This window comes from Dama dama, chromosome 11, assembly GCF_033118175.1.
Source record: "Dama dama isolate Ldn47 chromosome 11, ASM3311817v1, whole genome shotgun sequence".
Taxonomy (NCBI): Eukaryota; Metazoa; Chordata; class Mammalia; order Artiodactyla; family Cervidae; genus Dama; species Dama dama.
Window position 1 is genome coordinate 58,400,148 of NC_083691.1, and position 27,642 is coordinate 58,427,789.

Below are 27,642 nucleotides of genomic sequence, written 5' to 3' on the forward strand. Positions count from 1 at the left end.
CCTTTCAGTAGACAGTTTCTTTTTTTCTTTTTGGCTGCACTTTTTGTGAGACCTTAGTTCCCTGACCAGGGATTGAACCCAGGCTTCTTGCAGTGAAAGCACGGGGTCCTAACACATGAACCATTAGGGAATTCCTGACACCTTTTTTGTTTTCTACCAACATGCCACTTAGACATATTTTCTGTCACTCACTTTTGTGTATAAATCCTTCCTTTTAGTAGATACACTCATTTAGATTGACAAACCATTCATGGAGATAAAAAGATATATTCAAGTATGTATATAGAAATTTCTCTTATATTGAAATATTTTCTTCTATATTCTATTTTCCTATTATAACTATAGATACATAGCATATAGCTGAGTTGGGTGTGTATAGCTGTTCCCACTCTACAGTAGTTTATTCCAAAAGATACTAATCATTCTTGCATTCAGATATTTCCTCAGTAAATTGTTTTATACAAACTATCCATTCATAGATGTTAATATATCTCGTATCATTCCATGTTGAATATAGCTCTTTTAGATGTATTTTTGTTATAGTCACGTAAGTATAAAATTCAATTTTGAGTTATATCTTTTTATGTGTTTTAGCAACCATTCACTCATAGACATGTTATATACAGATTCAATATTATCACTCCTTCAGTAAATACAGGCTTCCCTGATAACTCAGTTGGTAAAGAATCCACCTGCAATGCTGGAAACCTGGGTTCAATCCCTGGGTTGGGAAGATTCCCTGGAGAAGGGAAAGGTTACCCACTCCTGTATTCTGGCCTGGAGAATTCCACAAAGAGTCAGACATGACTGAGCAACTTTCACTTTCAATAAAGACATTGTTTTTTTGTTATACAAAGACCCAGTTTCTGGAGACACACATCAATCTTTTGAATAACTTTTTATGGAGAGATATATTAATTTGTGTTCTATCCATAGTCCAGAGCATAGATGTCAGGTTCTGTGTTCTTACCATAAAAACACCAAAAACAACCCAAAGGGGCACAAGGAAACTTGGAGGTGATGTTTATTACCATGATTGTTGTGATCATTCACAGGTGTGTGCTTATGTTCAAACCCACTTAATTATATACATTAAACGTGCACTTTTTGTGTAAACATATACTTCAATAAAGCTGTTAAAAATTTCTACCTTCTATTTTTTAATGTAAGAAAATATAAAATTACATAGATGCTTACACTGTGTTTATATTGAACTGCTCTGCTCTACATGGACAGATAGATGTTTGACAGTCACTGCCTGCTGAAAGCAGGATGCAGAGAACCTGGGGTTAAACACTTTCCCCTGAATATCCTTTTATTTGTCAGCATATGATTTTTAAAGAATAAACATACTGAAAGTCACCTTCAGTAGTTATACTAGAGCAACTGAGAAAGTCTGCCTTCTGAGTGGCCAGGTCTTGATTGAGAGCTCTGACAACCATGAAAAACTCCAGAGTAATAACTATTAATAGCCTCACCAGAACGACATCTTGTTTTAATCTGATAGCAGTCTTGACCCAAAAGACCTGCGTCAGGTTAAACGATGTCCAGCTTCACTTTGATGTTCATAGCTGCCAGTTCAGCTACAAAATACCGAAAGACGTAAGGCACGGAGACGGTGTCGATGGTGTCACTGCGGTTACACAGGGCACAGTTGTACTTCCTGTTGCGCAGGGCGGACCACGATGGGGGCGGCTTCTCCAACAGCGGGGAGAGCAGACTGCCACACTTCACACATACGTGGGCCACTGACCGATCCGAGCAGTTGAAGAGGCGGTCATGGAGGAGAAAAGATGTACCATGAGCTAAAAGGGCGTCCCGCTCCATCTCCCCAAAACGGATTCCACCCTGGACGTTTCTCCCCCCTAAAGGCTGGTTAGTGACTTTGTCTCGGGCTCCTGTGGTCCTCACTTGGAATTTGTCGGAGACCATGTGGCGTAAACGCTGGTAATATACCACGCCTATGAAGATGTCTGCTTCTAGCTCCAGCCCACTAATGCCACTGTACAACCTCTCGGTGCCATAGTAGTTGTAGCCAGCGGCCTTCAGCATCTCGCCAAAGTATTCCAGGGCTGAGTTCTCCTCTGAGAAGGTGAAGGGGGTCGCGTCGTGGCAGAGCCCGTGCAGAGCTGCGGACTTGCCAGCCATGCTCTCGATCAGCATGCCTATGGTCATGCGGGATGGAAAACCATGGGGGTTGAACAGAATGTCAGGGACCATCCCGCTCTCGGTGAATGGCATGTCCTCCACTGGCCACAGCCTACTCAAGATGCCCTTCTGCCCATGACGACTGGCGAACTTATCCCCAATTGTTGGGTTCCGGGGGACTCGCATCGTGATGCACACACACTTGAACTTGCCATTTCCGGTATCATTGCTGCACACTTTGATGTTATCCACAACACAGTTTTCTTTACTCCTAGGAAAAAGTAAACCAGACAGAATGTCAAAATATTTGTTAAAAATGAATAGAGGGTGCCTTAGGATGTGACTGTATTTGGACATCAGGGCTTTAAAAAGGTAATAGAAGTTAATAATGAGACCATTAGGCTGGTCCCTCCCAAATGCAATCTAATAACTGGTGTCACCATAAGAAGAGGAAATTTGGATACAAGGAGAGAGAAGAGAGGTACATGTGCACAGGAAAAAATACCATGTGTGGACAAGGAGAAGGCGGCCACTTGCAAGCTAAGAGGCCTTGGGAAACCAAACCTGCCTTCACCTTGATCGGGGACTCTGACCCTCCAACTGTGAGAAAATAAATTTCTGTTGTTTAATAAATAAATGTCCAGAGATACTTTTACTGATATATTAATATTTAGTGCTTCATATGGATATTTGCAAAAATTATTCTTACCTCTATTCTTCACTACAAATAGAGCTGGTATCCCTAAAAATACTTATGGACAGGGCTATTGATTATATTCACTACAGAACTGTGATTGTCTGAAAGAACGGTACCAAGAAAGGCAGCTAAGACCTAAAAAGTCCAGTTTTAGTAACAGGGATAATGAATTCAACTTTTTAGCTAAGACACATTATTAACAACATGTCTGAGAGAGATGATCAAGTTTGAATAATAACAGTTGTAAAATAAATCACAGATAACTCATCAGATGTAACAGACTGACAAGAAAAGTAGGAAAACGAAGGCAGTACAACAGACCAGAGAACTTCATCTCACATAAGAAATGTCCATTCAGTTAATAACTAAGCTACCCCTTTTATTTACTCCAGAAATTCTCCTGTTGAAAAACAACATTCACTGAGTTCCAGAGATTTCACTGAGAAATAGTCCATAAGAAATAGCCCCGGGTATGCAAACTTACTTATAGTACGTCACAAAGCCTTCGCCGGTGTTGAGGTTTAGGTAGCTGTAATATGGATCTCCATACTTCAGCTGTGCTCCAATAAAGGGCAATCCATCATCGTCCAACTTCTGCAGAACCCGTGGGTCTCCAGGTTTGACTCCAAAGACCAGACTATCATCTCCTTGTTTAATTTTTTCAGACAGATCTATGAATTCAGACTTGTAGACACTCCCATGGGCAAAGCCTCGTTCCCAAGAGGCCTTATTCACAATCTGTGAAGTCAGAGGATCATTAATTTAATAGACTGAGGCCAAGTAAGGGTTTTCAAAATAAAGCTGGTTAGCATTATAACTGGTTTAGGATAACTGGCATTTTGGTTTTTTTTTGGCATTTGATTTTAAAACTCCACATCTCCCAAATCACCTAACTATTAAAATCCAGACACATACAGATGGCTTAGAACCCAATCATGCATAAATATAAAAAGTAGATATTTCTAAGACTACTTTACATTCATTTTACATCTACTTGTACTGTGCACTCAAATATGCAGGCTTTATGCATATGAAATATCTAGTGATATCCCTCAAAGCTTGTCACTTTTTTGCAGGGTGGGAGGCCTTGCTGAGCATCATATGGGATCTTAGGTCCCCAACCAGGGACAGAACCTGTGCCCTCACCACTGGGAGGACGGAGTCTTAACCAATGAACCGCCAGGGAAGTCCCCTTGTCACTTTTAACTTAGACCAGGCATTAATTAATAGAACATTCATACACCAAATACTAGGTGCTCAGGCACATAAGAAATACTCCTTCAGTGATCTGATAGTAAACAGAAAAGTTAAAAATGAGAAAGGGTGGAAGTACATCTCTTGGCAGCACTTACCATGGCATCTTCCATATCGTAGCCAGTGTAAGAGATAACAGCAACAATGGCATTTGTTCCAATTGGATAGTTATCCATGTCATAATAATCATACATGTACGGTCTTACTAAAGGGCTCTGTGGAGTCTGAAGACGATACAGTTTATTATCTGATCGATCTTGAAAAGTAAGAAGTGGAAAGCCCATGGTCTGCTTACCTACAAAGGGAAAAAAAAATTAACATTTTGTTTTTTTCCCCCTTGATGTTAAAGATAACGTATAAAATTGGAAACCAAACATTCATCATAAGGGTATGAATAAATGAGTAAGTCATGCTGGTTATGTTTACTACAGACTAATACCTGGAGTGAAAGTGAAGTAGACAAATGTGTCATGAACATGACCCAACCATGAAAACAATGCTGAGTGAGAAAAAGTAGGGAATGACATTTACTAGGATATATTTGTGTACATTTGCCATACAATCCGAACAGTTCTAGAACTAGTTTATGGAAATGTGTAATGTAAAAAAAGCATAAAAAGAGAATTTAAAGGATACATACGAAACTACGGGATATTACTACTACTGGTGGGAGAGGGGTGATAGTAACTATTATAGAATTAGATTACTTTCTTGCACAGACATCCACCTACCCACACACACATACAGAGCAAAACGTCAGTATTTGTTAACTGGGTAGTCAGGTACGGGATAGATAAGTTTCTTTTTTGTAGTTCCTTACAGTACAGAGAATCAATTCAAAATAAAATGATTTTAAAAACTAAAATAGATAAATATATAATAGGGGAACTTTTAAAAAACAGAAAAGGAGATTTGCAGCTTCCAGTAAGAGAGGGCTACTCCTACAATATCACTCTCAACATGTATAAGTAAAAGATCCAGAAGAAAAATGAAAGCCAATTACATACATACACATACTAGCTGAAAGCACTGGAATGTAATGTCGCTCAGTTGAGTCCGACTCTTTGCAACCCCGTGGACTGGAGTGGAGCCTACCAGGCTCCTCCGTCCATGGGATTCTCCAGGCAAGAATACTGGAGTGGGTTGCCATTTCCTTCTCCAGGGGAATCTTCCCAACCCAGGGATCGAACCCGGGTCTCCCACATTGCAGGCAGACGCTTTAACCTCTGAGCCACCACGGAAGCCTTGGAATGTAACCAAACGTAGTTACAAACTAGAGAGGGATTAACACTTGGACAAAAGGAACTGCGATGAGTGAACTTCCAGTTTTCTCAGTTTTGAATGTTTTGTTTTTTATGTTTTGTCTGATGGCCCAGTCAGAACAGCAGTCCAAATCTTTGGTGGACTCCAGAACTATGCAGGGTGGGACAGACATAAGCAGTCCAGCTAAGGCTAGGCTAAAGAGCACATTTCAACCACTGGAAGCTTGCTTCCAGAAATCTAAAAACCAGCCCTCTCCAGAGGAACAGAATAGAATCCACTTTTTTTGTTTTCCTTTGACTACACGGCTTGCAGGGTCTTAGTTCTTCACCTAGCGATTGAACCTGGGCCCCAGAAGTGAAGGCACTGGGTCCTAACCATTGGACCACCACGGAATTCCAGTCTTTACCACATATTTTCCATCTACAATACTAGCCAGTATTACTAGCCATGCAGAGAAACAGGAAAACATGACCGAGACTCAAGAAAGATGCAATCAGTGGAGACTGACCCTGAGACAATCCAAATGTTGGAATTGGCAGGTAATGACTTTAAAATACCTGTTACAACTGTGCTCAAAATGTAATGGAAAATACTTCCACAATGAATGGAGATCAGAATCTCAGATAAAATAGGAACTACAAACATGAAACAAATGGAAGCTCTAGGCTAAAAAATTTAAGTATCTGAAATAAAAATTCAGTAATGACAGAAAAGTCAGTGAATATGACAGATCAATAAAATGACCCAATCTGAAGGAGAAAGAAAGAAAAAAAGATGGAAGAAGAGAACAGAAATTCAACGGCTTATGGGACAACATTAACAACTTATTGACTGGAGACGTATTAGTATGTCTTTTGTTACCCAAATGTTATTTACCAGAGACATTTCAATATTAACTTACATAACAAATCATCGGCCACACGCCTTAGTTTCTGCAAAAGTCCTCCGGTCAATAATGTGTTAAAAGGCTTAACATATATGATGCATAACAGACATCTCAGGACATGAGACAGAAACAGTATTTCTAGAAATAATGACAGAATATCTTACAGATTTGACTTAATTTTTTAAAACAGGTTTAGGAAGATCAGCAAACTCCAAGCAAGATAAATACAAACAAAATAAATACAAACATATTTAGGCATATCACAGTCAATCAGCTTACATACCAAAAATAATGGGAAAATCTTAAGGACAGAAGAAAAATAAATAACACTATAGTCAAGCAAACAATAATACACATAACAGCTGACTTCTAATTAGAAATGACAAAGATCAAACAGAGCATAACAACATCTTTTAAGTGCTGGGGGTGGGGGGAACCCCAAAGATCTGTCAAATCAGAATTATATATCCAGTCTCTGCAAGTGAAGATGAAATAAAGACATCCTCAGAAATGAAAACTAAGAGAATCTGCAGCCAGCAGCCTGCAGCTATAAAAAATGTTAAAGAGAAGTTGTTCAGGCTGAAAATTTCAGGCTGAAATGACACTCCATGAAAACTTGAATCACCAGGCACAAATGAAAGCACTAGAGATGATAATGACGGGTGACCACATGGTTTGTACTCTTAACAAATCTAATCACAGGACCTCAGGCAAAACCAAACTGATGGACATTCTACAAAATAAATTTATCTTTGTCTTAAAAATAAGGTAAGACAGACAGTTAAGGCTAAAGATCTAACTTAAAGAACTAAAGAGACAAGAGAACTGAATACAACATGGTGCTACCCAGGGAAAAATTTCCACCAACTTTATTATGCTATAAAATAATATAATAATATTATTGTTAAATTTCCCAATTTTAGTAATTGTCCTTGGTTATGTAAGTAACCATGGTAATCCAAGTCTATGCCCCAACCAGTAACGCTGAAGAAGCTGAACAGTTCTATGAAGACCTACAAGACCTGCTAGAACTAACACCCAAAAAAGATGTCCTTTTCATTATAGGGGACTGGAATGCAAAAGTAGGAAGTCAAGAAACCCCTGGAGTAACTGGCAAATTTGGCCTTGGAGTACAGAATGAAGCAGGGCAAAGGTTAACAGAGTTCTGCCAAGGGAATGCACTGGTCATAGCAAACACCCTCTTCCAACAACACAGAAGATGCTGCACATGGACATCACCAGATGACCAACACCAAAATCAGACTGATTATACTCTTTGCAGCCAAAAATGGAGAAGCTCTATACAGTCAGCAAAAACAAGACCGGGAGTGGACTGTGGCTCAGATCATGAACTCCTTATTGCCAAACTCAGGCTGAAATTGAAGAAACTGGGGAAAAACCACTAGACCATTCAGGTATGACCTAAACCAAATCCCTTATGACTATACAGTAGAAGTGTATAGATTTAAGGGACTAGATCTGGTAGAGTGTATAGATGAACTATGGATGGAGGTTTGTGACACTGTACAGGAGACAGGGAGCAAGACCATCCCCAAGAAAAAGAAATGCAAAACAGCAAAATGGCTGTCTGAGGAGGCCTTACAAATAGCTGTGAAAACAAGAGAAGCCAAAAGCAAAGGAGAAAAGCAAAGATATACCCATTTGAATGCAGAGTTCCAAAGAATAGCAAGGAGAGATAAGAAAGCCTTCCTCAGTGATCAGTGCAAAGAAATAGAGGAAAACAACAGAATGGGAAAGACTAGAGATCTCTTCAAGAAAATTAGAGATACCAAGGGAACATTTCATGCAAAGATGGGCTCAATAAAGGCCAGAAATGGTATGGACGTAACAGAAGCAGAAGATATTAAGAAGAGGTGGCAAGAATACACAGAAGAACTATACAAAAAAGATCTTCACGACCCAGATAATCATGAAGATGTGATCACTCACACTCACCTAGGGCCAGACATCCTGGAATGTGAAGTCAAGTGGGCCTTAGGAAGCATCACTACAAACAAAGCTAATGGAGGCGATGGAATTCCAGTTGAGTTATTTCAAATTCTAAAAGATGATGCTGTGAAAGTGTTGCATTCAATATGTCAGCAAATTTGGAAAACTCAGCAGTGGCCACAGGACTGGAAAAGGTCAGTTTTCATTTCAATCCCAAAGAAAGGTAATGCCAAAGAATGCTCAAACTACCACACAATTGCACTCATCTCACATGCTAGTAAAGTAATGCTCAAAATTTTCCAAGCCAGGCTTCAGCAATATGTGAACCATGAACTTCCAGATGTTCAAGCTGGTTTTAGAAAAGGCCGAGGAACCAGAGATTAAATTGCCAACATCTGCTGGATCATTGAAAAAGCAAGAGAGTTCCAGAAAAACATCTATTTCTGCTTTATTGACTATGCCAAAGCCTTTGACTGTGTGGATCACAATAAACTGGAAAATTCTGAAAGAGATGGGAATATCACACCACCTGATCTGCCTCTTGAGAAACCTCTATACAGGTCAGGAAGCAACAGTTAGAACTGGACATGGAACAACAGACTGGTTCCAAATAGGAAAAGGAGTATGTCAAGGCTGTATATTGTCACCCTGCTTATTTAACTTATATGCAGAGAACATCATAAGAAACGCTGGGCTGGAGGAAGCACAAGCTGGACTCAAGATTGCTGGGAGAAATGTCAATAACCTCAGATATGCAGATGACACCACCCTTATGGCAGAAAGTGAAGAAGAACTAAAGAGCCTCTTGATGAAAGTGAAAGAAGAAAGTGAAAAAGTTGGCTTAAAGCTCAACATTCAGAAAACTAAGATCATGGCATCCAGTCCCATCACTTCATGGCAAATAGATGGGGAAACAGTGGCTGATTTTATTTTGGGGGGCTCCAAAATCACTGCAGATGGTAATTGCAGCCATGAAATTAAAAGACGCTTACTCCTTGGAAGGACAGTTGGATGGCATCACCGACACAATGGACATGGGTTTGGGTGGACTCTGGGAGTTGGTGATGGACAGGGAGGCCTGGCGTGCTGGTTCATGTGGTCGCAGAGTCGGACACGACTGAGCAACTGAACCGAACTATGTAAGTAGACCACCCTGTTGTTAGGAAATACATAGCAGGATGTTCAGGGGGTAAAGCAGCAGCTCACTTTCCAATAGGAAGCAGTGCAAATGAGGCAAAATCTAGGTAAAGGGTCTATGGAAGTTCTTTGTACTATTCTTATAACTTTTAGCTTTTCTCTGAGTTTGAAGTTATCTTTATCTCAGTGTTAAAAACTGCAGTCCATTTTCTTTTGTGACCACCACCACTCTGTGCTCCGTCTTACCCATCTGGCACTGGTACATGTTTCTCGGACTCTGGTTGTGATCTGAGAAAGGGATGAAGTTGGCGATCACACTCAGCAGGCTGTGAGGGAAGAGCTCCTGGTGCGTGGTGACTCCGGCCAGAACCTCATCCTCGAAGATGGCAACATTCATGAAGAGCTGGAAAGAGGAAGGACCAGGAAGTTCAAGGCACAAGGTAACTGTGACTGCTAACACGTATTAACTCTTACTATTGATCAGAGGTTAAGAAAACGTTCCCACCCACCCAGTATCATGAACACTGAAGGGATGCCCAGTAAGAAATAACACGTCTTAAACATTTCATTCTAAATCTACCCTGGTCCAGCTATGAAGGGGGATAGGAAGGAGGAAAAATTTTTTATAAGTAGCACAAAGTCTAGAGTTTTGCAACTACAGAGATGTAAGCAAAGACTGTGAGTGATTTTAGTGGAATGTTCCAGTCTTACCACCCAAGGCAGAGCCAGGTGCAAAGAAACTTGGGGAGCTGAGTGGGATGGGAAAGGCAGCTAAGGTGACCACCAACCCTCCCAGGTTTGATGAGCATGAAAACTGCTTCATGTTGATCACAGAGGAAGCAGAAAATAAATTGTGACTTTCTTTCAAATGCCTGTCATGATAACTGTAACACTTTAACAGTTATTGAGTCTCTGAAAGTTGCATATTATATAATCACAGGGGTCTATGTACCTGTTCCATAGTTCCAATCAGTTCTTCTTTGCCTAGTTCCAAGTTCTGCACTGGCCGCACCAGTCGACAAGGAGTGGTAAAAAGATACAATCCTGGGTATAGACTTGGTTTTCCTGTCATAGGGATCAGGGCCACCTCCATCCAGGGAGGGATTCTTTTTTCTCTCAACACCTGTTTTCAGTAAAAAGAGAGTTCAGTGAAGAGTAAGTGACATCTATCCCCCTGCTACCTAGGAGGTGGGTACAGTGGAGGAGATCTAACATGAAAAGCAGTATCTTGAAAGTTTTGCAGGTAACACACCTAGTACCCTGCCAGCCTCAGCCCCCCACAGATGGCTATTCGCCCCACATTGAGAGCTGGCAAAAGCCCTACTTTATCAGGGAAACTAGTAACAACTGAGACTGAGCAAAAGGTAAACCAAGAATGTGTGGGTAAACATAGTAAGTGAAATTCTATTGGCTGATGTCTAAAATATAAAATCACCTGTGTTATTTTAAAATGTATTCAATGAAAAAGCCCCTCCACTTGGCAATTAAAAAACAAACAAAAAAATCTTCTATGAACACTTGGGTGAAAGGAGAAATACTAAAATCAGAGAAATGTGAAAAAAAATAATGAAATCTGTACAGTAGAACTTATGGCAATAAGTATAACATATATTTAAATATATATAATACTTAAATATATAAGTAGAACTTATATATTTACAGTTAAATATATTATTAACAAAATGAAAGAATAAAAATAAATGAATTAATTCTTAGCCCAAAAGGTAAAACAACAAAGTACAAGAAATCAAAGATAAAATCTGAAATTAAAGAAGCAGAGTACAGAAAAAGGTTCAAAGTAATAAAACATTTTTAGTTCTTTTGATGTAATTGAGAAGGGGATGGGTATTCTTTTTCCTTGTGGGGAAAGCAAGGGTATGAATATACTGAGTAAAAAAAGGCAAAGGGGGGAAAAGCATGGAAATAAAATTTTAAAACCATAAGCCTGCTTTGCATATCTCTGAAACCAAGATGAAATGGATAAAATGCAGGTGACCAGAACAGACCTCAGCAAAGTAGAAAGCTTCAAGACCAACTTCTGTATTAGACATAAAGGTATCAAGGAGCTGCCCCAAAGAGCATACTAGAGCCAGATGGCCTCACAAGTGAATTCTAGATCTAAGACCAGAGGACTCACTGCTGCACAAACTGCTCCAGAGCACTGAACACCAAGAAAAACTTTCTAATGCTTTTTATCAAGCAGAAATTTGTGAATGTCAATTTTTAAAAAAACCTTAAATAAAATTGAGAAAGTATCATATTTATTAGGTATTAAAATAATAACCAAGTGGGATTTATTCCAGGAATGGAAGGTTATTCATCTTTATTATTAATGATCTCTGTCAGGGAATGAATATAAGTACTTTTAGTATGTCTAAGGAGAAAATCTCACAATTTTTTTCTCCATAGGCGAGGTATACACACAAAAGAATCGTGCGTGGGGACTAAAGAACACAATCTCAAAGTGACCACAGGTAACAGCAGCAGCCAGGAGCCCAGCCTGCATTGAGTGCCTCCTGAAATGACATCCTGAGTCTCATCATAAGAAAGCTACATGCATCAAGAGACAGTGTACACAATTTGGCCCATACTCTTTAAAAACAAAAAAGTGAGACATTAAAGGCTGAGGAACTGTCTTAGATTAAGGGAGATTGAAGAAACATGCCAACCACATGTAACATGGGATTTTGGACTGGGTCCCAGACAAAAAAAATCTGAGTATCAGCCGCAGACTTCACCAACCTGAGATTTTTTTAAGTGCATTGTAGTTAATAAAGAGAAAATCTTTGTTCTTAGAAAATATACATTGAAATCTTCATGGAAAAGTGGACATGTGTGTACACTGCCTTCAAATGGTTTGGAAATAAAATGTACCTAGTATTTATAGAGTATACAAATGATAAAGCACGTGGGGGAAAACAGCAACTGGTGTATCTGGGTAATGGGCATATGTGAGCTCTCTATGCTGCTCAAACATGCTTTCAGTGTAAAACTATCAAAGTAAAACAATGAAAAAACTGAAAAACAAATAAAAAACCCAACTAAACAGGACAGAGCATAAACTACAAATTCATCCTACTGCCAAACTCATGGCCATTATCTAAGCAACAAAGATTCTTTCCCAGAGAGAATTCTAAAGATTAGTTATTCAAAGAATGTTATTCTATTTGACTTTTTAAAAAAGTATTTCAAGAAACAGAAGGCAACCGGTTATGACTTCTACCTTGATTAGCTTCAGTATTACTTGAAATATAAGTCCATGTTTTGAGATCCCCTATTTGCCACTAGTAATTACAAAGAGAAAAAAAAAAGTTAAAAATGTGTTAGAATAGTAGACGAGGGCCTCAATGAAACAAACCAAAAAAAAAAAAAATGCATGTAGCTCAAATACCTGTCACTGACCCTAAGCGATGAGGTCAGTGTAACGCAAGATGCCAGAAGGACCATATGGGCAATTCCAGAATTAGCTTTTGACCTCCAACCCCTTGACACTCAATAATATCCTAGGGCTACCTCAACAACTAGAAAAGACATGAAAACCTAAGATGGAGCGACAAAACAATTCATAGAGACTCAAGATCACCTTAAAATGTCGGAGAGAATCGGCAATGCCAGGGGCAATCTCCTTATCGGCCCAGCCAATCATGACACCATCCAGCAGGACGGGATAGCACTCACTGTACGGCCGATGTGGAGTTCCATCAACTGGAGTGACCCCTGGTGAAGTGAACAAATGGAATGATCTCATCAGGATGCTTTCCCAACATTTAAAGTTCCCTTCAGATTCAACAACAGCTTTACCTTTCTAGACATCTAGTCACCTTGTCTCTAGACCAGAATGTTTTTATATTGCTTGAGGAAACATTTAAGTCTTTTACCAAGGACCCCCAGATCTAGGGTCTCTGGCTTTGAGGAGAGGAGCAGGGGGACAGGGGTATAAAGGAGGCTTTTTTCTGTATACCTTTTGTATTTTTGTTTCTGAGCCAGGTAAACATATTAACTTTTCCCCCAAAATCTAATTATATTTGCTCATTATTCACACATCACAAATTTGCCAACTTGCTAAAATGTATCTGAAACCCCAGCATCAATACTAGTGGCACTTCTCACATCACTTGAGGACATCTAGTGAAAATTTCTGAGTCACCAGAAACATGTTTCTGGCTAAGGTCACACAAGGGGATGCACAGTTTCAGCTCACGCTGCAAACAAAGGTCCTTTCTGCACTGTTCAGTGCCAGGAGCCGTTATGGGAGGTCCTGCCCGTGATGAGGTCATGAAGAAAATACCGGGCAGGCAAGGCCGTCCGGGACCCCATCCATGACAAGGTCATGAGGAAAAAACCTGACAGGCAAGGCCATCTAGGATAAGGGACCCTCCAGATTGGCCTCGGCCTCTACCCCATCCTGTATCCTCCCCCCTTTTCTGCTGTTGTTCTTGTTTGCCCTGTTGCAGATTCTTGTGTTGCCTGCCAAGAGTTCTCCTGCTCCTCTTTCACTGAATAAAGAACAACTTAAAACCCTAACTAATAAATCTCCTGGATGCTGGTACACTATGAAGAGGCCAGGGATGAAGGAAATGCTTCAATTCAAACCTTTTTGCTGGCATTCTGGCTTGTTTGATAAATGTGTGCTCTCATTGCAAAAAATGCTCATGATTGTTCTAAACATCCTAAGCACAGTATGCTAACAAATGAAACTATTAAGCATAGGTCCCTCCGCGGGGTGAGAAAAGCCCCACAAATATTATAGCCACATATATGCCTAATAGAAAATAGTTTAGATAGAGATTAGCTGGTGACTTCTTGCAGGTAATTAACTTTTGGACTAAGAGCCTGTTTTGTGCCGTATCTGCTGTTTTTGCAATCCTTTGCATTTCTGTTCTGTGAAAATGTAATCCTATCTAGTTCCCATGGAGATGACACCTAATAGAAAGAAAATAGATTAGTCACAAAAAAGACAGGGTCGGCTACTGAAGTTGCTTAAAGTTGCACCAGGTGCAAGCCATAAATTGTCAACAGGCCTGAAAGCCAAAAGATATGATACATAGAGATTAACCATTAAAAAGGCCCTAATAGGCACAGAGCCCTTTGGGGGGTGAGGAAGCCCTATTAGAAAATACAAAAAATATTGTTTTAAAAGTGGTTATTAGATCAACTTTTGATTGATGTTAATGTGCTGAGGTTGTGCAGTGGAAACTATTGTTAATATAGTTAAAGATATAGTAAAATAAGAGTTTATCCCTAGTGTAAAAACAATAAGATAATTGTTAATTTTAACCAAGAGTGCTAAACAGGGGCTGCCTCACCAGAGCCGCAGAGTCTTTGTGTGTTAAACTTTTTAGATAAATTTAGCTGAGAATTTCTGCAAAAAGACTGACTTTTATGTTAACAGGATTGTATTTCTATTATGTTGCGACTTGCTATACCATGAAACTGCCAATTTTCTGTTTTCTGCTAACCTCAAGGCCAGAAGATAATGTACAAAAAAATCTATGGGAAAAGAATCTCATAAACAAAAAATATACAGAGCACACCTGGTTTCGTGAAGGACAAGCTGATATAATGTTAAACTAAGTCTGTATGCTTATCTGCCCCTTAGAAATGTACCAACTTAGGGTATAAAGGCAATGGTGAAAAAAAAAGCAACTGCCAGACTCTGCTGCATTCCTGGTCCAGTCTCTTTCTTTCTCTCTCTCTCTCTCTCCCCCCCTAGCAGACTTGGCCCTATCAAGGCTGATCTTACGTGTCTTTCTGTCGCCGACGCCGTTCATCCTGAGGGTTCCCCTGGATCCTGCTGGGGCTGGACCCCGGCAGTTCAGTGCTGTATTTTTTGCATCTTTGTGCTTTTGCTGTTTAAAATGGCCTTCAAGCACAGTGGCAAAGTGCTGGCCCCTAAGCACAGGGCTCTGCTGAGCCTTATGAAAAAACTGCATGTTAGATGAGCTTATAGTTACAGTGTAGTCAGCTGAAAGCTCAGTATTAATGAATCGACAATATATATTAAATAAGGCATCTTTAAACAGAAACATGCATAAAGCAAGGCTATCGACCCATCTGAAAATGCTGTCATGAGAGGTATGCAGGAACCTAACCTCTTCTTCCCCAGGACCAATGACTCAGTGTCTGCTAATTCAGTGCCAGTGGTGACTTACAGAAGTACTGCAAATAACAAGAATCTACTCTAGTTAAGTAAAGAACACTCATCCATGAGCCGTCAACACCCTCTGAAGACAGCAGGTGCTTTATAGAATGGCACAGGTTATCCACAGTATGACACCATCACCCTTATGTGCTTCTCAAACCCCAGAGAAGCACAACTTAATAGCTCTGCACCTGTAAAACCCACACAAGCAAACAAGACAGGCTGCTGACTGCCGTGCACCACCTACCCAAGTTGCAGAGTAGAGCCGGAATGGATGCTGTGTACACAGACTGTGTGACAACCTCACAGATGGCAGTCAGGTGGTTCATCAGACCACAGGGCTCCCCGTCAGGGGTGTGCACGGGACAAAGGAAGCCCCAGGACTCTGGCAGCAGCCTGCGCACGGTGGTGGTCCGCATTTTAGCAAAATCAGACCCTCTGTGCACACAGCGGAAATGGGAGAGATAGCGTATGAAGTTCAGCTTGTCAGCCACGACGCAAAGTCCAGAATCTTGTAGGAAGCCAAGACCTTAATAAAACAGACATCATTGAAAAATGGAATAAACTGAAAAAAAAAGCCTATTTTTATTGGAGGCTCTGAAAAGATGATAAAACCTCAGAACACATTCGAGATCATGCATGCTCAGTCGCTAAGTTGTGTCTAACTCTTTGGGACCCCGTGGACAGTAGCCTGCCAAGCTCCTCTGTCCATGGGATTTCCCAGGTAAGAATACTGGAGTGGGTTGCCATTTCCTTCTCAGGGGATATTCCTGACTCAGGCATCAGCAGGCAGGTTCTTAATCACTTAGCCATCTGGGAAGCCCACACTAGAGATCACAGAGTGGGTTATCACAAAGTTTACTCAGCTGTGGTGAGGGGAAGAGTTTACAAAAGAAAAAAACACAGTAAAAATCCCCAGATTTCACAAACTGTATTAGTCTTGACTGTTTCCCCATCTTCTCCATATGATCTCTACAGAAAAACATAAATGAGTAACAAAACAGCAAGTTATTAAACGGGATTCATCTGAGAGAGAGTTGTATAACACACAAGCACTTGTTAGCCCTTAAGGAATTTGCATCAGTATCATTTCCTTCAAAAAAAAAAAAAGATTTCTGGCCCTTCAATAACCACTTTGTAAAGTTTTCCAGTTGTTCTGATACAACTGGTTTAGGGATGGGTGTGTCTAAAAACCCTCCCAGACCACCACCTAGTTAACCTTTCCTCAGAGATCTAAGCTGTCTCCGGTTTTCTAGAAGGAGGCACGAGAAATGCATTTGATCATTAAAATCAGATTTAAGCTATACAACCTGTCTAAAGCCCTTCAGCCCAACATACACCTGTCAAAATTCACAACCTGAAATCGGTCTTTAATGAGTGAGCAGCTCACTTTTAAAAAGAACCTCTCTCGGGACTTCCCTGGCAGTCCAGGGTTAAGACTCCGAGCTTCCACTGCAGAAGGCGCAGGTTTGACCCCTAGTCAGGGAACTAAGAATCCAGGTGTCATGTGGTGTGGGCAAAAAAACCAAAACAAATCAAAACAAAAAAACATCTCTCAGGGCAATATACAAACTGACATTAAGCAAATAATTTGAAAATTGTAACAAAATGAAGCCCATATATTTAATTTCACCTGTTTTAGAACGTAGATTCCCAGTAGCAAGAAGGTATTCAAATGGTTTTGTAAGGTCTAGTCCCAGACTAAAAATCTTCATCAAATTTTCACTGTTTAAGGACACATTGGTCTTCTGAGATTTCTTGTCTATAGCTATTTTAATAGACACTAACCAAGCTTCCAATTTTTCCTGAAATAAGAAAAACAGTTTAATTTTTAGGTGTTTCAATTAACCACAAATTTCATATTTACTCAGTCCATGGAATTTTCCAGGCAAGAATACTGGAGTGGGTTGCCACCTCCTTCTCCAGGGGATCTTCCCGACCCAGAGATTGAACCTATGTCTCGTGCACCTCCTGTATTGGCAGGCGCATTCTTTACCACTGCATCACCTGGGGAGCCCTAATTATTGATAACGGGAGATTTTTACTTCAGTCCTCTCCATCTTTCCTGTCATTATGTTATCTCTTAGATTAAATTCTTTTTAGGGATAATATTAAAAATATAAAATGCTATCCAATCAACTTTCTTATAAAATTATTATAACATTCTCTCCCTAGACACACACAGACACTCAGAGTTTTCATTATTTACAATAATCACGTCCTACAATGTCTCTGTGAACAATGCACAGAACTCTTGCTCCCAGAGGAAATGCAGGGTCAGATGTCAGTTGAGTTTTCATTTACTGACAATATCTTTGTCAACTGATCAACACATGACCTTGTTTTCTGTGTTTGTGAACAGACATCTTAGTTTACACTGTTGATTCTTTACCACTGAGCTCAGAGCAAACAGCATCATAACTCATGCCTGCACAAAGTGTGTCCAACACAAGTGTTTTCTCTATTAGGCAGGCATAACGCAGCCTTCTTGAGCTTAGGACCACGGAAAGGGACTTCAGCACTGAGCATGGGGGCCATTTTAAACAACAAAATCACCAAAAAAAAGCAGAAAAATGTGAAAAACATGGCACCGAGACACTTGTTTACTGCTCATCAGGACTGAGCTGGGCCTCGTGCCTCAGAAGACTAACCCTTCAGCACTCTGTGCATGTCTGCAAATGACACGAGTGTGCCGCTAGTACTGATATTGCTGGGTCATAAATAAATGTTAGTGAGTAGTTGAATTTAATAGTACAGAATCTGCGAATAATGGGGACTGACTATAAGTGAGTATATTGGCCATTTACACTTCATCATTAATGTTATGACCAAGATTTGACAGTTTTTATTTAGCATCTATAAAGATTCTAAAGAAAGTCCTGAACCTGCCATAAGCTAAGACCTCTGATTAAGTCCCTTATTGCTGCTGCTGCTGCTAAGTCACTTCAGTCGTGTCCGACTCTGTGCGACCCCATGGACTGCAGCCTACCAGGCTCCTCCGTCCATGGAATTTTCCAGCCAAGAGTACTGGAGTGGGGTGCCATTGCCTTCTCCACCCTTACTGCTAAACAAACAAAAAATAGAAGAAAAAAAAAAAAACACAACCCTACCAAAAAAATGTTCAAACTAGGAATTATAAGCATGTAAGAAACAATACTGCTGAATATGGCCACACCATCCCACAAGAGGTAACAATGCTCCAGGGTGAAACAGCTTGCACTTACCTTCAGAAACATGAGGAAGAGCTGCCCAGGAGTTAGAACCTCCTGGTTCACTAAACTGTCAGGATTCTCCTCCATGCACTCTCCTTTGGCTAAAGCAAAGAGCTTCCGGGTCATGAGACAAAGCACATAGAACTTCTCAGTGTTGGATTTCAGGTGGATACAGATACATTGGCTGCCGAAAGAGAAAGCTTAAAACAATCCAGCTACTGATACTATTCGATGTCCTACTAACCAAGGTCCCCAATCCACATTTACCCTAGACGTCTTTAGTCATTTTCCAAAAACTGGTTTTCACTTTTGCTGGCAACATTAGCAAAAGAACAGAACAGACTCACAAAATCTAGAACTGTAGGGACAGGCCATAAGTGGCTATTTAAATTTAAATCAATTAAAATTAAATTAAAATTTAAAAAAAAGACTCAGTTTCTCACTTGAAATGGCCCTGAATATGACTTGTGGCTATAGATTGCTCAATGGAGGACTACAGCAGGGCTCCTTTAACAATTACACAGTGTATACAGAAGACAAAGTCCTAGCCTTGGGGAAATAAACAGACACAATGCCTGCAGCTTTCAGATAATGCAGAAAGAAAAATGATGTATATGCAGAAAAAGTAAGAAAGATGTTAATAAACTGGTGAGCTGGAAGTCTGAAGTTATTTCAACATAAAACCTTAAAAGTACAATATAAAACAGGAAGCTAGCAGGAAGAGAAAGGTGAGCATGGCTGCAGGAACAAAGTTAGCCCCTATCTCGCTACACCAGAATCCCACCCCTAGGGCTATTCTGATTTCCAGATGACTCACCAGCCCCAAGTATATCCATACCGGTAACCACAGACACCCTCCAACCCCAAGAAACAGTTTCACGTACTTGAACAGAAACTCTGCAGCTTGTTCATTCGGGTACCAGTCAGGAAGGCTGAGTTTAACTCTGAAGCGCTCCCCCAGATAGTTAAGGACCTGTTTTTGTGTGGAACATCCCTCTTCCATTACGATCCTTAACATCTGAGAAACCGAGTTCCTAAAAAAAGAGTCATCCTCCTTTCCTTTGATGAGCTCCTGAAAAATCTGATAATCGGAAAAGCTGACGAGTGCCTAGAGAAGAAAGAAAGAAAAAAAGATTCTTTTTTAAAAAACTGTAATTAACTTATTTTAATTGGAGGTTAATTACTTTACAATACTGTGGTGGTTTTTGCCATACATTGACATGAATCAGTCACGGGTGTACATGTATCCCCCCATCCCAAACCCCCCTCCTACCTCCCTCCCCATCCCATCCCTCTGGGTCGTCCCAGTGCACCGGCTTTGAGTGCCCTGTTTCATGCATCAAACTTGGACTGGTCATCTATTTCATATCTGGTAATATACATACTTCTATGCTATTCTCTCCAATCATCCCACCCTCGTCATCTCCCACAGAATCTGAGTCTATTCTTTATAACTGTGTTTCTTTTGTTGTCTCGCATATAGGGTCATCATTACCATCTTTTAAAATTCCATATATATGCAAAAAACAGTTGTCTTCTCAAAATTGTTAACCATCTTTATCATTTAGTAATAGTTCTCTCCTATTTCTTTTTAAAACCCAAGAAAAGGAGAAGGAAATGGCAACCCACTCCAGTATTCTTGCCTGGAAAAGTCCATGGACGGAGGAGTCTGGTGGGCTGAAGTCCATGGGATTACATGACTGAGCATGTGTGCACGAGGGTGGAGGGAAATGGGTTGGTAGCAATAAAGTGGTAGAACTAAAAAAAAAGAAAAAAAAAAAAACCCAAGAAAAATCAGCCCTCTACTATTGCGGAATCTAAGCTAGCTCTTCAAAATAAGGGTCATACTTGTATGGGAGACACCAAGATGTCCCAATCACCCTTCCCTCTTGGTACCCACAACCTTGGTCTCCTCTGCCTTGAACAGGGCTGGCCTGTGTAACCAAGGGAGTATAGCAGAGAAGCTGAAGTGTGACTCTCAAGGCTGGGTCGTGACGGGCACTGCAGCTCCAGCCTCACTCTCCTGGTGAACTCTCTCGGGAAGACAGGTGCCTCAAGAAGCCCGTGGAAAGGCCTGTGAAGAGGACCTGAGACCTCCTGCCAAGAGCCTGCACTGACTTGCCAGCCATGCTTGATCGACCTCAGAAGGGGATTCACCAACCCCGGGCAATCCTTCTACACAAACAGCAGCCCCTACTGACATCTCATGGCAACCTGCTGAGACCCTGGCCAGAACTGCCCAAATCAGGAGCTACTTCCAAATTTCTGACTACAGAAACAGAGAGAGAAATATTTAGTCTATCCATTTTGCACTTCCAACGATTCGCTTCCTAACAAAAGAAGTATACTCAGTAAGTCACACCTTAAGTGCAAATCCCAAAGGAAGAAAAAACAGTTCTTTCCGGTAAATAAAGTTGAGCATGACTGTGCCATTCTCCAAGTAGTGAAGGTTCATGTTGACAGCGGAATGCTCCTCTCTCACGCAGTGCATTGAAACTCCTGTTGACACAAACAGAGCAAATGATCAGAAACTCCCAACACTCCCATTAAGCATAGTATCCACAGCTATCATTAGAGGCTGATTTTTAGCTCAACTGTAAGAATAAACTGTTTAACTATAGGACTCCAGACTGCAAAATGCTATCTTGAGAAGCCAGGCCCTGTCATGGAGAGTGATCAAGCAGAGGTCAGGTTGCTATCAGTCAGGGACCAAGGCAAAAGCCATGGCCCCTGAACCGGAAGAATTCAGAGGTCCAGACCCACCTCTGGCCAAGTCAGCCAGCCTTCAGTATCATAAGCAATAACATAAAAACCCATGTTCAGGGGCTTCCCTGATGGTGGTGAAGAATCTACCTGCCAATGCAGGAGACATGGGTTTGATCCCTGAGATCTGGAAAGATCCCACATGCCACAGAGTAACTGAGCCTGTGAGCCACAGCTATTGAGCCCACATACAGTAACTACTGAAGCCCATGGCATCCTAAGAGCCTGTGCAAAGTCACACAGAACCCCATGCACTGCAACTAGAGTATCCCCCGCTCGCTGCAACTAGAGAAAAGCCTGTGCAGCAATGAAGACCCAGCACAATAAAGAATAAATAAATAAAATTATTTCTTAAAAAAAAAAAGTTTATTCAGTTTGAAAAAAAAAACTGAACACAGTAGAAAGTAGGTGTCCCACTATGAATTTATAGCACAGAATTGCTTAACAGAAAAACAAACCAAAAATTATATATATGAGAGAAAAATATCAGACTCTACGTGGAAACATCTACTTTTAATAAAATACCTTAAATATTTCTGAAAGAACATTCCAAAAATCCCTGCAACTTACCATACTGAGTGTAGCCAGGCCCTCTGCTTTTCCACTTTGGTCTTACCATTGCAATGGGGAAATTTCTGCGAGGCATAATCAACATTCGGATGACTTTTTCAATGCCATTGATGATAAAATAGCCTCCCATTTCCTGCCAAAGAGATGAATTAAAAATTTTTAAACAAAGACATATAACTACCTGCAAATATGATACTGACCAAGGGCAAGTATCACTCTCATTCCTAACCAGATGTGCACAAGAAGTGCCCTTGCTCAAGAAGAACTGTGGGTCCCTGGGAAACTGCTGACTTAATTAAATCTTCTCAGGCACATTAAAAAGGCTGTAGAGACTTGGGAGAAAAGTATGGAAGGAAATCATGGTACTTCCTTCGACCAGACAGGCTGAACATAACCTGCCACATTCTTATCCCTAAAATGATTAAACCCTTCAATGACATTAAAAACCAAAAACAATTTACTCCAAAAGTCTAAAGTTGAAAACAGTAATGGTTTTGCTTCCACACAAGTATGGTTTCTCAAATAAGTTTAAAAACTTTTGACTGTATGAAAGCTCTGGAAATCAGAAATTCAGATAAGCTAAATAGGAATATTTTTAATAAGTTCCAGTTAATAACACATTTCTATAACATCACATAGAAGCTACTGTGAACTTGGCATGGGCTTCCCTGGTGGTTCATTGGTAAAGAATCCACCTGCCAATGCAGGAGACACAAGACGTAAGAGACGTGGGTTTGATCCCTGGGTTGGGAATATTCCCTGGAGGAGGAAATGGCAACCTGCTCCAGTATTCTTGCCTGGGAAATCCCACGGACAGAGAAGCCTGGTGGGCTACAGTTCATGGGGTTGCAAGAGTCAGACACGACTGAGTCCGCATGTGCGTACATGCACGCACACACACACACACAGCACGTATATCATGCTGGGTGCTCTATGTCAGCACACGTGGGAGAACTACCTGCCATTTTCAAAAGAGAAAACTGAACCTCAGGGAGATTAAACTTCCCAAAGGTGCACAAGGGGAAAGTGGAATAGCTGGCTGTCAAACCCAGATCTGCCACCAAAGGCCTCTTACCACCACATAATACAGCCTCCCTATTGTAGGCAGAGTCTGCACATCTTGATTACTTTAACCCAAGCCACCTAACAGAGCTGAAGGAAATGCTGAAGGGAGGGTTTATGAGGCATTTAATACATCCACAGACTTCGACTATAGGTAAAGCAGACATATTAGACAAGTCTTGTGGGTTAAAATGTTGAGAGAGCTGTAAAAATTCAAATACATCTCTAAAAATGTATCATTCAGAAAATTAGGGAAAAACCTACCAATTACCCCTCACAAATAGTAATATTCTCTAACTGGAGAGTTCTTTTTTTTTTTTCAAATCACAAATAATGCTTTTAAGAATTTAGCTTCTTATAGTACTCACAAAACAGAAACTGACAAATCCATCTTGTTGTCATTTAAACATTAAGACATGTCCAACTCTGTGACGCCATGGACTGTAGCCCGCCAGGCTCCCCTGGCCATGGGGTTTCCCAGGCAAGAATACTGGAGTGGGTTGCCATTTGCTCCTCCTCTTTTTCCTTTTTTCGTTGATGCCACACAGCATGTGGGACTTAGCTCTCCCACCAGGGATTGAATCCACACCCTTGAAGTGGAAGCATGAAGTCTTAACCACTGGACTATCAGGGAAGCCCCTAGAGTGTTCTTTTTCATACACTGTCTCATCTGAGACTTGTTATGAAGCCTACATAAAGCACAGACAAGACATCAAGGCCCTTGTTACCTATCTAGAAATTAAAGCAGAGAAAGAAAACTGAACTCCCTGACAAGCTTTCTGTTCTCGCACTCCCAGTTCTGGCCCTTTCTACGGTCACCGGGTCTTTCAGGGCAAGGCTCCTCTGTAGGTACCTCTGCTTCCTCATGGTGCTCGATGAGGGCTTTTGGAGGAAGGTTGTATAAGTTGCAAAGCTTGGATTTCACCATGATGGGAACATAGCCCAGAAACTGCTTAATGACTCCTTTTGAGATTCCATTCACTGACCAGCTGATATCGGCCTAAATGAAAATGAGAGAGAGAGAGAAAAGTTAAAAAAAAAAAAAAGGGACTATCTAGATCTGTAGGAAATGAGTATTCTAGGGGAGGGAGACAGAGGGATGGACTGGGACTTTGGGGTTGGTAGATGCAAACTATTACATTTAGAATGGATAAACAACAAGGTCCTACTCCATACCACAGGGAACTATATTCAATATCCTATGATAAACCACAATAGAATACTGAAAAAAATAATGTATATAAAAAAGAATAGATGAGTTATTTTAAAAGATTAAGCAGAGGACCATAAAATAAATGATTTTATGCTTTAGGCTTATTTTTTTTTCCATTTATTTTCATTAGTTGGAAGCTAATTACTTTACAATATTGTAGTGGTTTTTGCCATATATTGACATGAATCAGCCATGGATTTACATGTGTTCCCCATCCTGAATCCCTCTCCCACCTCCCTCCCCATCCCACCCCTCTGCGTCATCCCAGTGCATCAGCCCTGAGCACTTGTCTCATGCATCCAACCTGGACTGGCGATCTGTTTCACACTTGATAACATACATGTTTCGATGCTGTTCTCTTAGATCATCCCACCCTCGCCTTCTTCCATAGAGTCCAAAAGTCTGTTCTATACATCTGTGTCTCTTTTTCTGTCTTGCATATAGGGTTATCGTTACCATCTTTCTAAATTCCATATATATGCTATGCTTTAGGTTTAAAAGATAGGATCTCTCAGATGACAGCACTGAGAAAGCCAAATTCTGGTATAAACCATATTAGGCACTGGGCTTATTCAAAAAAATGTAGTGTGTGAGTCGCATGCTGTCACTCATACTCACTGTCAGCTTTCCCCGGTAGGTGCTCCTCCGGCCTCGGCACTCTGCTGGATAAACGTTGAGCTCTTTGCAGATGCTCCCTTTGGGAACGGCTGGAGGACTGATGACAGCATCCACGATGGTGAGAGAGATCCGCTCATCTTTGAAAGCAAATTCAAAGGGAGGGACGGCCTGAAATACAGTTGAGACAGTCAATTGCTTGCACTTTCAAGGCACTTTCTCTCGAAGACTCTTTCAAATCTCAAGTGTTCTACAAGCACTGATGGCTATCTTAATGCTAATGCGACACATCTAAAAAGAGCCAACACTACATCTGGTCTACTCATATCCTCACTAAATACCTTAAACAGCATTAAGCAGATCTTTTGGTCTACTGACTGTTGGATTCTATAATAGGTTCTAGGGATACAGCTGTTTATGAGACAAAGCTGTTCTCTGAACCAAGTACCTGACTTCAGTAGTGTGTATATGTTAATCCCAAACTCCTAATTTATCTCTGCTCCACATTTTTACTTTGTACCCTCTGTGTGCATATGTTGTTGTTCAGTTGCTAAGCAGTGTCCCACTCTTTGCAACCCCATGGATTGTAGTCCCGTCAAGCTCTTCCTCAAGAATACTGGAGTGGGTTGCCATTCCCTCCTCCAGGGGATCTTCCTGACCCAGGGATTGAACCTGGGTCTCCTGCATTGCAGGCAGATTCTTTACCGTCTGAGCTACCACAGAACCCATTTTAGCACAAACATTCCTTGATCATCTTAACACTGGACTCTTTTTCATTGTTTTAATAAATCCCAGGGTCAATTAACTTATAAGCAGATTTACAATTTTTCTCATAGACATGATACAATGAGTCCAGGCATGATAGAAATTATTTCCCATCAAACAAAAATATCTCATCTTTTGCAAACGGTTGAAGCAGTATTAATCTTCGAAGAAGCCTCGATGGCTCTCCCATTATTTGTAGAAGAGAGTTCAAGCATCAGAGACTGGCGCAGCTTTCAAGATTCTCTCCACCCCTCCCGCAGAATAAGCCCTACCCAACAAAAGCATAGAGTAGAGACCCCTGAGCTGTGCTCCTGTACTTCCTCTGGAAGGAACACTCTTCTCTTGGATTCATGAGGTCCTGCCCTGGGTTAGCTGCACCTCCCTTCTCTGTGCCCCCGAAGTACCCTACATAGCCCCTTGGCAAGAGCATTGTTCCAGAGTACTGGCACTCACTGCCTTCACAGCTCCACCTGCTGCTGCTGCTAAGTCGCTTCAGTCGTGTCCGACTCAGTGCGACCCCATAGACTGCAGCCCACCAGGCTTCTCAGTCCCTGGGATTCTCCAGGCAAGAATACCGGAGTGGGTTGCCATTTCCTTCTCCATCACATCTCCACCACCTCCACCCAAAACACGATCGCAAGCAAGAACTGTCTCTTAGACTGGTCTGCCTCTCCCTCACCGTCAGAGCCCAGTGACCGGAGACACTGGGATGCTTACTAAATGAGACCCTACTCCATTATTTTCACCTAAAGCCTGCTACCATCATCCTCTAGACCAATCACTTTAGTTTGGAGCAAATGTTACCTAATGATGTTATCAATCTCTTAAGGAGGACCAAAGGTTTCCCACCGAATCTCGCTTTAATGCCTCACTGGCACCTTCCTCGACATAGCCCGGCGCTGGGCCTGTGCCCCACTTCCCCGTCTCCTGGATCTCCCCCTCCCTCTTCCAGGCCCCCAGCCTCACTCACCTCTCCCTCTTCCTTCTCCAGAGCCTCACACACCCCGCATCCCATCCGCCGCCAGGCCCCTTTGCTCCACCCGCCTGTAGCAGGGGCTAGCGGCGCGGGAGAACCCAGAATTGAGGAGCGCCTGGGAGGACGCCAGGCTCACCTGCACCGCGTGGCTGAGCCCCTCGCGCACAGCGTAGTTGAAAGACTCGACATGCGCCCGCGTCAGCTCCTGCAACGCTGGCTTTTGCTGCTCCCGCGGGATCCCGTAAGAGGGGTCGGTCAAGTGCTTTAGGCTGGGCCCACTGGGCAGGTTTCGCCACCGGCCGCCGGGATCCATGAATTTGCCTGCACACCGGGCGACAGCGACTGCTCCACAAGCGCCGGAAAGAATGCCCGGCGCCCAGCACCCACGACCTGCTGGGAAATGTAGTTCCTCTGGGTCTGCCGGCCCTGGGTCCTCCGATTTTACAGGGTCGACTAGAAACTAATACTATGGAGCAAGTGGGCCGGTTCAAAACCCTGCAGAGCCGGAGAGCGGCGGATCGGCCCCGTCTCCTCTCTTCCGGCGTCCACCCGTGTAGATCTCCGCTCTCCACTCAGAAAGCGGAAATCCGCTCCACGGCCAATTCCGCGTGTGAAATCTCCATCTTTCATTTGCGCTTTAGGACCGGCGGAAAGTGGTGTTCAAAGACTTCCTTTTCTTTCTTAGACCACTTTGCGATCCAATACTGATGCAGACTCTCGGGGTGACAGCCAACCGGAGTCCTGGCTTCAAGGAAAAAGCAGTTGGGCACCAAACCGACTGCTCTCTACCCAAAGTCAGGAAGGTTCACCACTGGGACCATCTAGCGGTGGTCCACCCCCCATTAGCCCCTCTCCGCGTCGTCTAGACTGGAGTCTTGAGCGGGACCCGGCGACGTGTGTGCAGGCGGGCGTCCTAGCCCTAAGATCCTGTAGTTATTTAGTCGCTAAGTCAAGTTCAACTCTGCGACCCCATGGACTCTAGCCCGCTA

At 41.8% G+C, this 27,642-nt stretch overlaps 1 protein-coding gene across 1 annotated transcript; it reads right to left on the reverse strand.

Annotated features, from left to right (window-relative positions):
* Positions 1-1,006: 1,006 nt before the first annotated feature.
* On the reverse strand, positions 1,007-27,053 carry POLR1B (RNA polymerase I subunit B). Its single transcript, XM_061155324.1, has 15 exons — positions 26,790-27,053; positions 24,916-25,083; positions 23,938-24,084; positions 22,023-22,155; positions 21,052-21,188; positions 19,574-19,797; positions 18,702-18,873; positions 17,111-17,282; positions 15,725-16,006; positions 12,919-13,052; positions 10,288-10,458; positions 9,582-9,738; positions 4,198-4,394; positions 3,330-3,583; positions 1,007-2,419 (listed from the first exon to the last, which is right to left on the reverse strand). The coding sequence occupies exons 1-15, from the start codon at positions 26,964-26,966 to the stop codon at positions 1,537-1,539; spliced, it is 3,408 nt and encodes a 1,135-aa protein (XP_061011307.1). The 5' UTR covers positions 26,967-27,053; the 3' UTR covers positions 1,007-1,536.
* Between the last annotated feature and the right edge of the window lie 589 nt (positions 27,054-27,642).